At 41.8% G+C, this 16221-nt stretch overlaps 1 protein-coding gene across 2 annotated transcripts in view; it reads left to right on the top strand.

Annotated features, from left to right (window-relative positions):
* Window positions 1-2973: 2973 nt before the first annotated feature.
* Window positions 2974-16221, top strand: part of CXADR (CXADR cell adhesion molecule) — a 33046-nt gene continuing 19798 nt past the window's right edge. Inside the window, exon 1 of one of the 2 annotated variants that reach the window (XM_086883475.1) lies at window positions 2974-3149. In XM_086883475.1, coding sequence (XP_086739601.1) covers window positions 3092-3149 — 58 coding nt within the window. In that variant the 5' untranslated portion in view covers window positions 2974-3091. The remainder of the gene's footprint in view (window positions 3150-16221) is intronic. The other variant, XM_086883474.1, reaches the window with a different exon arrangement.

Here is a 16221-nt window from a genome sequence, read left to right as displayed (position 1 = left end):
TACCTCAATTCCCCAATCCTGGCCAAACACTCCCTCATGCTGACTCTGGCCTGGATTACAGAGTAAAGTGATGGAGTTTGCTGATCCATGCCTTTTGCAGAAGAATGTGCATCCCAGAAATAAATGAAATTACTTCCTCCTATAATTAGAAATCCAGACCCCAAAGTCCCAAGGGTAATGTTTTCTCCTCCTCTTTATTTATCTTCCCTATTTTTTTTCCTCTCACCCTTCTTGAGAGGTGTTGCTATCCGCTTTAGGAATTATATGGTCCTTTGGGGAATTTTGTCTCAGGTATTGCAATAGCTGATGACAGCTGCTCTTCCTGTACAGGACAGAAACAGAAAACAAGGCTGTTTTCCTTGAATGGCACGGGCTTGTCCGTGTTAGCTGTGTAACACAAGCATGGATGATTTCCATTTCACCGCTTCTGTGTGCCAGGACTGTGAGTAACTTCATTTGGTGCTCTTTCACCCATCCCCTCAAGAAACTAAACCCATAGTAATTTCACTTCATGGAAGGTCAGGCAGATAAGGAATTATATACAATTAAGAGAAGATGATTTGATTTTACATTTTATTTCAAGTTATCTGTAAGTTCAGGTTGAGACTGATATAGGGGTAGTATTGAAGATTTTGTTTTAATATTAAACACATGAGATAGATTTTTTAATATTTAACATAAAACATAAGATTCTTGAGCATGGGACAACATTTTCCATAAGAGAGATGAGACTTTTCCATTTGCAAATTGTATGTGGGTCTAGACTGCAGACCTCTGCTCTGGCAGATACAGTTTCGTTTTTGACTGGATTCTGCCTTCATCCTAAAGCTTTTTTTGGGCTTCATCCAAAATACTGGCACTAGTAGAAATCTGTTGATAAAGTTTCAAAACTGACCTTTTATTTTGTGAGTGGTCATTTTCACAGTCCTCTCTTTCTCCCATTGTGTTCAGTGTTCCAGGAAGTATAGGTCACTAAAAATCTACAGAACGTCACATCCTCTAATAAACCTGCTAGTTTTATGTCTTTTCAGCTGGACCAGTGTTTGCAGTGGGGAAGCAGAGATATTTTTTTAAATTTATTTAATTTTTTAAAATTATTATTAAACCCTGTACTGTTTATTTGCTGGAGTGTGAACAATTTTCAGGAGTGTGACCTTGACTGCATCAGTGTTGCTCTTGAAACAAGAACAGTGTTGCTCTTGAAACAAGACCAGGAATAGGTCTGTCTAGGCTAGTCAAAATGTGGAGCTCATGCTTTCTAGATGCAGTACAGTATTAATTTTAATTACTAGCTAGGATTTATTTCACAGGAGGGTGAGCATCTCCATTCTAATGACGAATCATTTTCTCTTTCTGTAATGACTGTGATTGCCTCATTATACTTTCCATGGTATATAATTTCTGTGTTGACACAAGTGGATGTACAGCAAAAAAACTCACTCATCCAGTCAGCCTGGGACACTCGACTCAGATTACCCTTTAAACTCTGCACATATAAAAAACCAGAAGAGTGCAAAATCTGAATACCCCTACTTTGAGGTTCTGATTCCTTTAACTTCAGATTACATGAATATTTTCCTCATAGAAAGAAAAGGCAGTTCTCTTCTGTCATTAAATAAAATGCTTGAGACCTACAAAATTGAAATTCTATGCTTTACAGATAGTATCCAGCAACTTATTGGGTAGATTTGTTTTTAAAAGGAGATCTAACAAACACTGTGAGTTGTCACGTCCTTACAAGATGTAAGTATTACTTATCTTCATGAAAAATGACAATGCATTTGCCCTACTTATCAAAAAACTAATTCTGAGCTGGCAGGTAAAAGCTGCTGCTTTACTCAGAGAAACCAACCATTTTGAAAGACATCAGAGCATGTTCACATATTCATAATTCCAGCAGAAATGGAGACACTGCCGATTTCAGCACTAGGGACCCTTTATTGAATGAAATTATTGAATGTTGCACCTCCTATTTAGCTAAGTGCATCTGACACGAACCCTATATGATACCCACTTAATCCAATGCTTTTGACAAGGGCAGAAAAATTTGGTTTCTAAACTCTCACCTCATACATAAAGAACATAATCATATAAAAATGTATTTGAACTTTATTATGGTCATCACAGAAAAATAACGAACGGTAACACTTTCAAAATTTGTTTGGAATGCAAATCTGGATTGCACAGCTTTTATGTAAATATTTGGTTTATGGGGGCATTTTCCCAATAGAGACAGAGCTGTGGACATAACAAAAGGCATGGAACCAACACTACTTAACCCTTTACAGGTGTCAGAAGCACACTTATGTCAACCAGCTTTGCTATTGCAGCATGTTGTAACACACGCATGGCAATAAATTAATGGAAAATAAGCCTCATCAAGCGCACTTTGTCTTCGGATAAACATTATCTGCTGGTTTTGCTGTACGTGAAGCACGAACCGGGTTTTTCTGGGACCGGCGAGGGCTGTTATTTTGGACACCACGTTACAGAACCAAAATCTGCGCCCTTTCGCACACGCTCTCATCTCCCTTTTGTCTCCTGAGCCGGTTTTCCGCAATTCCCGATCTTTCACTGGCAGGACGTGTGCGCTGCACAGGGAGCGCACAAGGCACTACAGCCGCGTTGCTATGGGGACCCAGACACGTCTGCTCGGCGCTCGCAGTAATCGCGAGGGACAAGCGCTCCCGACGGAGCGGAGCGCTGCCCGCCGCACCCCGGGCATCCCTCCGGCTACCGCGGCCAGCCTCCCGCCGCTCCTACGGCGCGTTTCGGGCGCTGCAGCCCCGGCGCCGCCCCGTCCACGCTGCCGGCCGGCCGGGCGGTCGGGGCAGCGGCGGGCGGTGCGCGGGGAGCCCCGGCCGGCCCGGCGGCGCAGCGGGCACGCGTGGCGGGCGGCCCCAGGCCGGGGGCGGCGGGCGCAGGTGCCGCGGGCGGGGCGGGAGCTGCGGAGCCGCGGCCGGGGGCGCGGCGGGGCGGGGAGCGGCCGGAAGTGACGGGGCCGGGCCGGTCTGATTCACCTGCTGGGCGGTGCGCGGTGCGCAGCCCGGGCACGGAGCCGCCGCCACCGCCGCCGGGTGCCCGCCGCGCCATGGAGCCGCCGCCGCCGCTGCCGCTCGGGGTGTCGCTCGTGCTGCTCTGCTCCGCAGGTGGGCGCAGGTGGAAGGGACGGGACCGACGGGAGGGAAAGGGAAGGGGGGAGAGAAGGGAGGGCGGGAGGTGGCGGCTCTGTGGGGCTGCGAGGAAGCGCGGCGGGGCTGTTGCCCGCCCGGTGTCCGCCGAGGGGGCCGGGGTGCGCTGCACCTCCGCCCGTGCGTGTGTGGGGTCCCCGCCATGTGTGTGGGCGTGGGGGGGGGGTGGTCTCCGCCCTGTGTGTGTGTGTGTGTGTGTGAGAGGGTGTGTGCGCGTCCCGGCCGTGTGCGGATCTCTGGCGGCCGTGTATTTCCCCTTCCCCGCCTGCCCCTCTGCCCTGGCCGCCCTCAGCCCGGAGCGCGGTGCCCGGGCGGGCGCTGGCGGTGGGGCCGCGCCGCGGAGCCGACGCGGGCTTTGTTCGCCCTCAGCGCGGCTGCCGAGCTTTATCTGTCGCCTCCCCCTCCCCTTCCCCCGCCGCCCTCCCGGGCAGCCCCCGGCGCGGCCGGGTCCGCTGTGCCTCGGGGTCCGCCCGGTGGCTCCCGGCCGGAGAGGCTCCCGCGGCGGGCGGGCGGCGGAGTCGGGGAAAACCGACGTGGAAAGAGCAAAAGGACAAAAAAAAAATATATTAAAATAAATAAAATAAAATCGAACTCCAGCTCTGCGTGTGTAACACCTCCAGCATCCAGTAGGCTGGCTCTGCTTTTGAGGGGGTGGAAGGGGCCGGGTGGCTCCCGAAGAGCCCTCGGAACCCGCTTGGCCGATGGCCACGATTGAGCCCTGCGGAGGAAACGGGAGAGGATTTGAGGGTGGGAGGAAAGGAGCTGAATTGGATGGACCTAAAAGTATTTGGTTTTCGTGATGAAAGAAAACAAAGGAGTAGATATTCTCAAACAAAAAAACCCAATCAACCATACCCAGAACCCACACATACCGAGTCAAACGTGCCTGGGCTGCTAAAAAACTAGGCAGATGTTTTTAATCTCAAATACTAGATTTTACTACGTTTCTGTAATGAACTTGGCTGCCGTATCAGTGTTTCCTAAACATATCTCTAAAATAAAAGTAAGTTTCCACTAAAGTTGACCCAAACTTATGTGAAACTATAAAAGGCGACAAAACACCTATGGAGGTTCAGGTTCACAGTAAAATGTGTATCAGTTGTGTCAGGAGGTCAGGTTTTATTTCCTATTGAAATGTTAATGCCTTTGTTGATGTCACTGCTGTTTTGGGAAATTACTCATGGGATCAAAATTCTGTGTCTGTAATGGAATGGTGAACTCTGATCTCTTGAATGGAAGGGAATAGGTAGTTCTGCATTAAATGTGTTTCCTGAAGCAGAGTTAGAAATAAGGCAGATGCTGTGTAAGAACTGTGAGTTACTAGTATTTAGTTAACAAGGTTAAGTCGTCAAGATTCATATTGAAATGCTTCATGCAACAAAAACTGAAAATAACTTACTCTGAGTAGAATTATATGTACTCCAGTTGCACTGCTAGGTTATCAAAGGCTATGATTATAAAAAATTAGGAACAATCAGTATGGGAGGAAATGTCAATCCAGAACAGAATTTTACACTTTAGATCTGCTGAAGGATACAGGTGTCTTCAGACCTCAGTGTGAAATTGAATGACTTTGTAAATAAAGAAATATTCCTAATAAAAAAACATGTGCCTCTTTCATACAGTTATTTGAACGACTGTACTCTAAAACACATACATTTCACAGCCCTCTGAAGGAAATAATTGAATAATCTGGGTATCATAAGAGTGGATATGTCCTCTGAGCTAGCTTGTGTTTTTTCCTATCAGACTGTGTTACTGTTTCTGGGTCTGTGCTGCAGATAGACATTACTACCTTCAGTGAAGGAACAGATGTCTGAATTGCTCTACTCCATATGGACCAAACTTGGAGGAAGCTATTTTTTGTGCAGTTGAGTGAAAGCTGTTGTCAGTGGAGTGTTGCCTAGCTGCTGAAGTTATTTGAATTTGTGGTTTAACCCTAGTAAGAAGCTAAGGACCACCTACATGGTCGCTTATTCCCCTTGCGTTGAGATGAGGGAGAGAATTGGAAGGGTAAAAGGTGAGAAAACTTATGGGACATGAAGACAGTTTAATGGGGAAAGCAGAATCCCTGCATGCAAGCAAAGCAAAAGAAGGAATTCATTCACCACTTCCCATGTTCAGGGAGATGCTCAGCCATCCCCAGGAAAGCTGGGCTGTGTCATACCTAAGGGTGAATTGGCAAGAGAAGCACTGTCACTCTGAACATCCCCACTTCTTCATCCAGCTGTGCACAGTGATCATGGCGTCATGTGGTGTGGCACTGTCTCCCTGGTGTACAGCCTTGGGGAAGTAATCTCATTACATTTGGTGCAAATTTAAATTTGTGTAGAGTTTTAGGTGAATCAGAAAAACTATGGGTGCTGAATTTATAATCCAAATTAAACAAATTTGATAATAATTTACAGCTTTTAAACTTCTAAAACATGTAACATCAGAACACAAATTTTCAATAATTGAAATGTTAACATAACCAGATTATACCTATAGCTGCTGAAAAAATACTATATGCATAGTGACCATTTAACCTTTGGAATTTACAAAACAGTAATGCTGTGCATATAAATGCCCCATCTAAGGATGAGTTTGAGTAGAGTGTTAAAATAAATAATTGGGCAGGAATTTCTTTAGTCTGTAGTGGTATCTTTTCTTGCTGCTCTCATAGTGGGTTTTATATGTATTTTGGTTCTTTATTTGCAATATTAATAGATGGTAATTTTGTACTCCATTGAAATTCTGCAGTGTGTGATGCTTTATTAATAGAATTGTAAGCTTTTAAATGAAATCAAAGTTCTGGTAAACTCTAAGAAAATCTGTGGTTATTGCCCTGCTGTTAAACTTGAAAATGTAATTCCAATATCATGCATGTAGGAGTAGACCCTAATGCAGGCATAGTAAGTCAGCATTTGGTGGTTAATATACTTTGCCAAATATGTATAATAAGGAACTTAAGCCTGTTCATGTTTTTATGCATGCAATAGGATCTTGCAGAAGCTTAAATTATAAAGTGAGACTACCACAGGAGTTTAATGATCACTCCTATCCCAATCTTTTAATTGCTAAACCTGGTACACTTCACCTATTGGGCAGTAATTGTAATAAGATGCAAGGATCAAGTTCTTCTAAAGTGTTCATTGGCATGAAAAGTTACCTGAAATTTGGAACTTGTTTCCTGGTTCTTAGAGTTTTAAGGAGTATGAAAGTCTTTAACAGAAATTACTTAATCAGCTGTTAGTCAGCTGCTGTGATATCAGCCATGACATTTGAGTTAGTGTTTTTTTGCTGTGTCTAATCTGTGTTTCCCAGAAGGTATTTTATGTGTTCAGAATACTGCTGCAGAAGTTATTATAGCTCATCACTTTGGTCTCCTCTGACTGCATCTCCCACCATGTTGCATGAAGCTTCAGCTACCTCTCTGTCTTCACTTCTAGTTCTTGCCTCTTCCACAGCCAAGCCCACTTAATAGCTAGATGAAACTACCCCTCCTGAATGCCTGGTTTAGCTTCTGTGGCTGCTTTACACAAAATACATGTGCTCATGTTTTTATATGAGCACATGTGTGCTTTGCTACTGATTCCACTCACACTTCAAGAAAGTAATTTTGAATATCTTTAAAAATGCCTCAGTATTGGAGCATATTAAAACTCCTTTGCCACAGTGCCTGCAGAGATTTGTACACTTAGGAAGCTTGTTTTTTTGGGGCCAGTATTGTTTTGATATACTTCCCCAACCATTTAATCAATTGTTTGAAGTTTGCTTTCTTAAGCTTATAATGACAAGGATCCTTTTTGTTCTTGTTGCAGCTTGGTTGATTTATTGAAACTTTTAGATACTGTGTAAAATATTCTAAATTTGGAGAAATTTTAACAATTCTGTGGCTCAGTGGCATGGAAGAATGTATGTGTCCCCACCCTCTCTACTACAATTTAGTTATACTTTCTTTTTCCTCCCTCCTTTTTAGGGAACTCCTCTTTTACTCCTTTGCACCCTTCAGGGGATGATTCAGTGACTTGGTTTGAAAAGACAGGTGTCTGCTAAGGAAGAAAACTCCCCTGACATGGGAAAAATGTAAACCACCCTCCCCCCCCAAATTATCATAATCTTGAGATCAAGGTGCTCCCAGACAAAGATATGAGAATAGGAATAACAGTCCTTTACTAGAGAAATTTTTTAAAAATTAAAAATGCAGTAGTGCAAAAACCAGCCCACTGACAGAGTCAGAATACAACCTGACACCCTGTTGGTCAGGATGTTGGTAGCAGTCCAATTAAATGGTGGCTGCAGCTCTCCTGGAGTGACAGATGTGGTTCTGTTGAAGCAATGATCCCATACAAAGGTGTAGTTTTCCTCTGAAGGTCCAGTGGAGGTGTAGCTGGGTCTGGTCTCTCCTCTGGGAATCCAGTGGAAAAAGGCTGCCTGTGGTGTTCTGAGTCTCAGATTATATCCAGGTAGGAATGTTTGGCTCCTCCCCTGGGTGGAGCATCTCACAATGGGATGATGTAATTTTATCAGTCATGCAGTGAGACTCAATGGCCCATTAACAGAAGAGATCCACCTGGAGGGAGGATGGATTGTGGAAGAGATAAAGAACTCTGCCCCACCTGGTTTTAACAGCTGGTAATAGAATACTGACTTTTGGTTATATCTCGCATTGCAACCCAAGACACTCACAGAAAAGTCACTTCATCCAGTTGCCACTGAACTAAGTGGCAATGAAGTCACAGTTGTGTGTGAACCTGTTTCAGTAGCAGCAATATAAGCAGATCCTGCATCCTAGCTGGTGCTTTCTTTTACTGCAGTTGTAAAGGAGTCTCAGTTGCTGAAGACTTCAATTTTTTAACTGGTTAGATCACATGATTTGAAACAACAAAGTGTTTTGTCACCAATTTGTCCTGGTACAGGGCAGGAATGAGTGACAGGAAGGTTGTCAGAAGAGCATTAGGAGGAAAATTTATTCAGTTTAACCAGTATTTTCCCAAAATAGTGAAACATGTATAACACCATACCCTGGAGAGAGCTTAGTTGAGGAGTAAGAGTAAATGGCTAAATCAGGCAATCAATCAAATGTCTAGATGTCACCTCAAAGATTATTTTTGCATTCCATTTGAAGTTGTACCTGGCATTCATCTGGCTCCATGGTGAGCTAGTTCAAGGAGTTTAAAAGTTATAAAGTTTAAAAGTTAAAAAAGTTATAAAAAGAGTGTTTTTGTGAGGTCAGTTTTCTGCCTGTTCCTTTTCCTGATGTGACTCAATGAGATCAAGTCTGAATTATAGCAAGGGGGTGTCAGATGGAACTTCAAATGCCCATTGGGTGGAATATATTATTGCTATTGTTTATTTATTAATTTATTTAAATCTCACCTACTTACTGGGTCATGTGTTCAAAACGTGATAAAGAGGCAAGATTTGAAGCTTTATTGGTTTTACACTGGAGCCATTTGCTGGTGCTCTGATGTCCTTTAGCTGCTGTCAAGAAGCATCTGAGGTACTTGATGGTTGCAAGTTTTGAGGTTGCACTTGCTGCTGCATTTTTTTAACAGTTTTGTTTTTCATGCCCTACAGCTAAAGCCTATAAGCTTAGTACACTGAAAAAATTATTCGTCAACAAAAACTATTTGGTTTGTTGGAGTGAAGGATGAGGATTTGATACATTCTCAACGGTTTGAACTTGTGCAGAATTAATTTGCATTAGGAATTTAAATTTCCTGTAATGAGTTATCCTGCATCTTCAGTTCTATGTTTTAGATGTATTAACAGTATAAACTACAAGGAATATTTAATCTCTGTTCTTTCAAGGTTGTTTTAAAATAACTTGTGTGTGTGTGTTTATATGTAAATGTATTTTAAAGTCTCCCTAAATTTTTAAATGATTTCTTAACTTTGTGGCTAATTAGGGTGGATATTCTAATTATCTGAGCTTATTCCTTTCTTTCTGTTACATGGTAGGAATTGGGCAGGGAGGGAAACAAGAGCAGGCAGACAGAACACTTTTCTGTCATTGTGATGCTTTACCTTTATATTAAAAAATAAAATCAAGCAAAGCAGGAAAAGAAAATAGCCCAAAATCGAGTCTGTGCTATTGAATCAAATAGTTATCAATCTTAATGCAAAACTTGCATGTACTGGAAAAAAAAGCATTGCTTGTTCAGTAGCTCGGAAGAGCCAAAGCCTCTACTCAAGTGAAAATAATATGGCTGCTCAGTTAAGTGTTGGATTGTAGTGAACTCCCTGATGCATTGACTGACAGATGTGCCCAATGCATTCACACTGCCAGTGATCTGCTTCATTCAGCTCCCTTTTAAATGCCATCAAATTGTCAGGAAAAAGATCGAATCATGTGGTTTGATTGCTTAGTGACTGTGTAAGCATCCAGTATGTGTCTGTAATAGCGAAGTAACTTGCAGAGCTAAAGGCAAAACAACCTGTGCAGTTGGTGTAGACTTGGTAGAGGAGGGGCAGGATTTTGTGTAAGTCTTGTCAGGATTTCAGCTCTGATCTGTTTCTTTTTTGTGTTCAATGAAGAAAGTCTTTGTAATGGTTGGCCTTCATTTCATTTTACACTTCACAGTACTGTTTCTAGGTGGTTCCTTAAAGGCTCTGAAGTGCGGTTGGAAGGTACAGTGTCACATTACACCTGCCCTCATTACAGATGTGGTTACATCTGGTGTGTAGCATCCCATCCGCTGTGGTTGTTGCCCTTTCTAGCGGTGGCATTGGATTCCTTCTCCCCTCCCTCGTGTCAGAGCAGCCTCGTGCAGCTGCTGCCAAAGTCCATCCAGCTGATGCCACAGAAAACTTGGAACACATTGTGGTCTTCTGTAGATACTGGCCTAAACACTATTGGTCTGCTTAAAACGAATCTTAATCCCAGTTTGTGTTACACTATCGCCTCCCCTTTCGGTTGCCTCCCAAAAGCTTATCATTCCCTTCAGTAAGGAGATCTGAATGCCCCCTCTCTCCTCTTGATAAGCATGTCCCTCTCAGGAAGGTCATCAGCCAGCAGTTGCTAGGATACAGGCTGGTGGCTTTGGGTTTAGCAACCCAAAAGCTTCAGGAATGTGCTGAACAAGTGAGGAGCACAAGGACAGTTGTAAAAGGAAAGGGATGTTGAAGAGAATCTATCTGAAGGCAAAGGGTGTGTTCAGGAAAAAAAACTAAGTTGTAGGTAAATAAAAAAAAAGATTATTAAAGTTTTAGCCTGTGATTTTTAGATTTTCATTGTTGCATAACTGTTTCAGCTGATGTCAGTGAACTGTGGTGGGGAGTGAAATCGAGCTCATGCTGTGTATTTGCAGAGTTGAGGTTATTGGTAGTTTTGTTTATATGAGCCTTTAAGTTAAGATTTTTTTTATCAGATTGGGAGGGTCTGTAACTTGTAGCTTAATTGTGCAATACCTTTTAAACTGGGGCAGGGGTATGCAACACTACATGAATTGGAGCTATTTATTAATTTAATGCTGTCTGAAGACATCCAGACAGAAAGCCTTTTTTTTTTTTTTTTTTTTAATGTCTTTGAAGAAGTATGTATAGTCAGTTTCCTGTCTATTTTTTTTTGTTTTTTAACTCACATGATTTGACAGGATTTGTGGATTCAAGTAAACGTGCCTCAGAAAAGTGGTGCTTCTTCCCCACCCTGTTCAGAGGAAGTAAAATTTGAGATGCAAGCCTATTTTGAGATCCAGCAGCAGAGTTGGCTGTCCAGGTGGTAGAAGTTTCCCAGGCTTATTCTTATATGTAGGAGTATGTTTCTGGGGTGTGCTTAGTTTTGTGTTGTTGTTTGTTTCTTATTTAGATTTTGTCGTTGTATTTTAGTGTTTGCTTGTTGGTGGTGTTGTTTTGTTGTTTGGTTTTGGGTTTGTTTTTTTTTTAATAAGTGCTCTGCTGTTTCATCAGCCTTCTTGTTGTAGCTCATGGCAAAAACTTACTTCAGGCATGTAAGTCTTTTATCTGTAACATCTGTAGAAAAAGTGTTCTGAAAACTAGGAGTTTGGTCACTCAACCTCTTTGAGCTATTGGTGAGATAATCAGAGATGAAATGTGCCAGGGAGGATTTTAAAATCTTGCCCCTCCTAACATTAAATGTATAAAACTCTATCTCTTTTCTACAAAAATTGCCATGTGGATTTAGTTTCCTGAACTGCTTTTATATTTAGTCTGGGACTAAATGATCTAGGAAGGAGGAGGCACGGTGTGGAGCCGAAGTATCTCCTAGCTGAGTGCTTTTATTCCTGGGTTGTCTTTACTTTCTCTGGCTCCATAAACTCTATCTTTTCTGCACAGTAGGAGAGTTCCACTAAAATCTGTTACTCCAGTTTAGAGAGCACTGACCTGGGAGGTCTGAAATGCAGGTATGAACATTATTTGTCTAAATTTTACTGTCTTTGAGGATTAACCAGTGTTCTGCCTAGTGGATTTAAGCTAGTGTAGAAGGGCAGGGGTTTTATCTTTTCTCTGACCTTTTTGCATTGGGCCTTTTTGAGGTTTAAGTAGATGAATACTTGGTGCATTAATGTCACTAGCCCTGGAAATGTTAGGTTTAATTTGGCTTATTCTTTTTGCTGAAATGGTTTTTTGGGTTTTTTTACCACTACAGTGAACTGTGCTTATCTCTGAAATTTGTATCACTGTATTGTATGATAACAACACTTAGGGTGTGAAGCATGGAAAAAATGTGGTCTGTGGAGCACGTTAAACAGTAACTGTTTAACACTTGCTATCAGCAGGACAGTACTTTCTTTGTCAGGAAAAGCTTTGTGATTTGCCTTTATCAGCATGGGATTATCCTAAAAACTGAATTCTTTGTGGAATTCTAAAATTAGAATGTACTAAAACCAAACCCCTTTAGATACATGGATTCAGATGCAGTAATGCTGTGTGACTTTTTCTTCTTTTGTTTTATTTACTGCTGCATTATTACCTAGCTTTCGTTAGTTCCTGACCAATTGCTTGCTTGTTCCTGTCCTTCATCTCTTGCTCATTTTACCTCCATTAAAGTTACTGTGAAGCCTGAGTATTCTTTGGTACCTAGGTACCTGGCTAAATTAATAGGATGTGTATTGAGCTAATAAGTGTTTTGGAATCTGTCATGAAACATTTTTGAGTTTCATTCTCACATCAAAAATCTCCAAGTATATTGAATTTGCTTTCTAAAGGAAAGACTATTTTTCTTTTTATCCTTCTATTAAACTTCCTTTTTACATTGTTCCTTTTATGTTTATTAAGTTAAAGGACACTCTTTAGGGGCTGTTCTTTGTGTTACAGAGTTTATGACATGTGAAGAGTTAGATTCAGCTAGGTTTCATAGTGTTTTGGGCCCAAGCTTCTGAAAGCTGTAACTGTGCTGGGTCCTTTTGCTCTTGGTAAGATGTAGAAACTGAGAATACAAATCCGAAAATCCGAAGCTGGGCCTCTTTTTTTTTTTTAACCTTCTGGGGAGGTGTCTCACTGATAAATTTAGGATGTGGCTTTGTTTTTTTACTTTTGATAAACTGTGGCAAAGTAGCATAACTGCAGCTTTGTGGCCGTCTCAGCTGTGCTGATGTGACATAACTCCTGGGTGCTGCAAAAAACACTAAAACAAGTAATGCAAAATGTTTGTTTCCATCTATTCCTTTGTGAGGGCAGCTTTTAATCCAGTTACCTGATCAGCAGGACCCTGCCTTACAGGCGTTCCCTTTGGCTGCTGTGGATGCTGATGTTTGGTATTGTGGGATGGTGGCTGTTTGCGGGGATTTGAGCCTTGGAGATTTATGTTTGTGTTAGATTGTGCCAGTAAATGCTAGGCACTCCTCTGTGTGTACCTTCCTCCCTGCATACTCCCTGCTTGCTCAGGGTGTAAACATAAATCACTGACTCCTACAGGGCCTGAGTTCAGAAATGCAGGTTTGAAAAAAGATGTAGAACTTCTGTCCAAGTGAAGGTGGGAAAGGGGAGAGTTGGGCAACTTTGTTCTGTGAAGTCATTACAGCTAGCTGAGAAAAGCAGAGAAGAGGCACATTCAGAAGTAAAGTGGGAATGTTGGGGAGGTAGTTTTTGAGACTGAAATGTGCCCAGTGAAGAGATCTGATCACAGGTAAGCTGAAGTGTCTCTTAAGTGAATTTTATACCTTGTGGCTCTCAAAGCACTAATGTGTATTTCTGGTTGTGATCATGACTTGCTACTTAAGGCCACATTCTGTGGAAAAAAGCATTTATATGTTTAGAGCCTCTGCTTGTTTGCAGTCAGGTATTGGCAAACAAGACTGGTTTTGGAAAGCCTGGTAGTAAAGTACTCTGAAGATGCAGTTGCAGGTGGATCACACTAAGTACAGCAGCAGCTCTGAACTCAACTCTTACACTACATAGAAACTGTCCTGCTCCCCATCTAGGGAGGGACTGTGTCTGCCAGGTTACATAACCTTTCTGTGGCACAGTCCTATCTGATGCCAGAAACTTAAGGCCAAATTTAGATGCACACTTATATTTGTGTAAGCCAGCAGTGCAGAATTTCAGTGTGTCCCAATAAAATAAGAAAATACTAAATGCATGAGTAGTTCATCTGTAATTTGCTGTTATTTATTAGCATATATCATAGCTCTGCTTATGTCTGTGTTGAAAAGAATTTCTGGAATGAAGAAAGCTTTGCTCCATTTTAATTTTTTGTCTGCTTTCTATTTTGAAAATTTTTTTATATTAGAAAACAGCTTCATCAGATTCCATAAAATATTTCACTTTTCCTAGATTATTCTTAATAATAACAATGTAGTTCACTAAAGTGTGTTCTACTTGTGTGATACTTAAAGCTAAGTTCAGAAGGAAAGAATTTTTCTAAATATTGTGTACTGGTTTGCACTCTTTCAGAAATCATGTGAAAAACTGTTCAGTCATACAGATAAAGTATGCAATGCTCTTTAGGGTCAGTTTCCCAGACAAATGAGTATTTTATTCCACATTAAGAAACTTAAATCTGAATGTTCAGAATCCAGTTTGTGTATTGACCTCCTATTTCTTCTAATACAAACTTTCGTAAGGGATAATACTTATTATTTTACATCATGGGAAGGATGCATGTCTCTTCTCAACCAGTCACAAATATTCATCCTTTTGTTTGCCACAGCTGAATATGGCACATGTTCTCCTTGCAAAATACTTTGAAAACAATATAAAGTCATTTGGATCAAGTGCACTTCAAAGTTCAGAGGTTTTCTTGAGAGCCTGTTATGTGCTTCTGAGTCTACATGTTGCAGTGATTTATTTGCTGTAGTTAGAAATGAGATATTTTAATACTAAGCATATTTGAATAAGTGGAATAGATTTCTTGATTAACTTATGTGTGTCTAAACCAGAAAAGATGTCTGAAAAGGGTCTCAAATAAAACCATGCTAACCAAAAGAAATACAAATCTTCCTTCAACTTGATAAAAGGTCTGTCATGTACTAGCAGTTAGATACCACAGTAGATCATCTTACATTTTGAGGAGCATACCAGAGGAATGAAATAAATAGAATCTCCCTGATTTGAGTGGAAACTGAAGGGGTAAAACTTGAGGAAAAAATGGAAAAAATGTCATCTTGTCACTTTGTGTGTTGGCTTCATGTAGATCTTTCATGCAGTTGCAGAACTGTTTGTGTTGGACATGACCTCAGTCACATCCAACCTTCTGCTCCAAACAGCATCAACATTGAGCACTTTGGTCTTCTCTGTATCAGTTATCACCTGTCCTATTTTTCTCTCTGATTCTTTACTGCTCATGTAATAGTAGAAGGTTTTCATGTGGCACTGAAGTCCCATGCTGCTTTCAGTTTTGGTTGTGTTTTGACTTTCCTGGCAGGGGTGCTGCATGCCTGGGCAATATTTGTGTATTCTTCCCTTGGTAGGCTGTTCTTGCTTCTTCCTCCTTAGGCCACGTCTGTTTATTTTGCTGGGTTTTGGGACATACTCCTTGTGTGGTTAGCAATTGTCCTTAAATACCTTTCTTAAGCTCTTTGGGTTTTTAGAGCTGGATCCCACAGAACTCCAGCTATGGCTAAGTCAGTCTGCCCATGTAAATAGCTGGGTCTGTGCTGGATTTGCCTTCCTCCTCTCAGGATTTTAAACTTCATTATTTCATGGTCACTGCAGTCAAGACTGCTGTTGATCCCATCCCCAGCAAGTTCTTAGGGTTTTTTCCCTTGAAAGCAATTTCAAGAAAGTATCAAATGGGGATTCACTCATTTAGTGCTGTTTTCCCCTGAAATCTTTCACAAACCTCTTCGATTTTGTCTCCTGCTGTTTTGCCCTTCTGGTAGATGTCAAAGAGATGGAATAGTAACCAATCTGTCATTCTTAGAAACTTTATGAAACTGCTGAAATAGTCTTCATCAGATTTCTTACCCCAGTCAGGTGATTTGTAACAAACTTTGACAGTGATATTATCCATACGGTCCCTTCCTTTAATCCTGACCCACAAGCTCTCTTAGCCAGCCTGTTGTCTGTCCTGTAGAACAGCTTTTTGTGTTCCAGCTGCTCCTGCAGGTAGAGGGCAGGTCACCTGCTGTTCTTCCCTTGCTGGCTTTGTTACAGAGCATGTGGCCATCCATGACAAAGTGCCAGTCATGCAAGCTGTCCCACACACCTCACTCTGGTGTCAGCTCTGTGTACAGGTGCTGTAGGTGGCTTTCCTTTTAACTTGCTTTATCCTCACCAGGGTCTCCCTTCCACCAACCTGACCCACGTATTTCCATGGCTCAGTCTCTAGTCCCTCCCTGACTGCGAAGTTCAATTACCATTCCCTGGTAGATCTCTCATTTACAGTGGCCATCACCAGCTCTGATGAGATTGTTCATATCCCGCTTCCTCACGTTGATCCCATCTCTAACTTGGCAGCCCTTGTTTCTCAGGGTTACTTGTGGCCATAGAAGTTAAAGTGTTCCTGGCAGTGCCAATCCTGTAGTTAGTTCTTAATTTGAAGGATGTGTCTCTACAAGCCTTTTCCCTCTCAGGAAAAGAGCAAGGAGAGTAAGCATCACCTGGGATCCCATGTCTTTCTTTGCCCCTGGAGTTTTCCACTCAT

Source organism: Cyanistes caeruleus, chromosome 3 (assembly GCF_971803275.1).
Source record: "Cyanistes caeruleus chromosome 3, bCyaCae1.hap1.1, whole genome shotgun sequence".
Classification (NCBI taxonomy): Eukaryota; Metazoa; Chordata; class Aves; order Passeriformes; family Paridae; genus Cyanistes; species Cyanistes caeruleus.
Note: the sequence above shows the minus strand (reverse complement) of the source record. Positions and strands in the feature narration are given on the sequence as shown.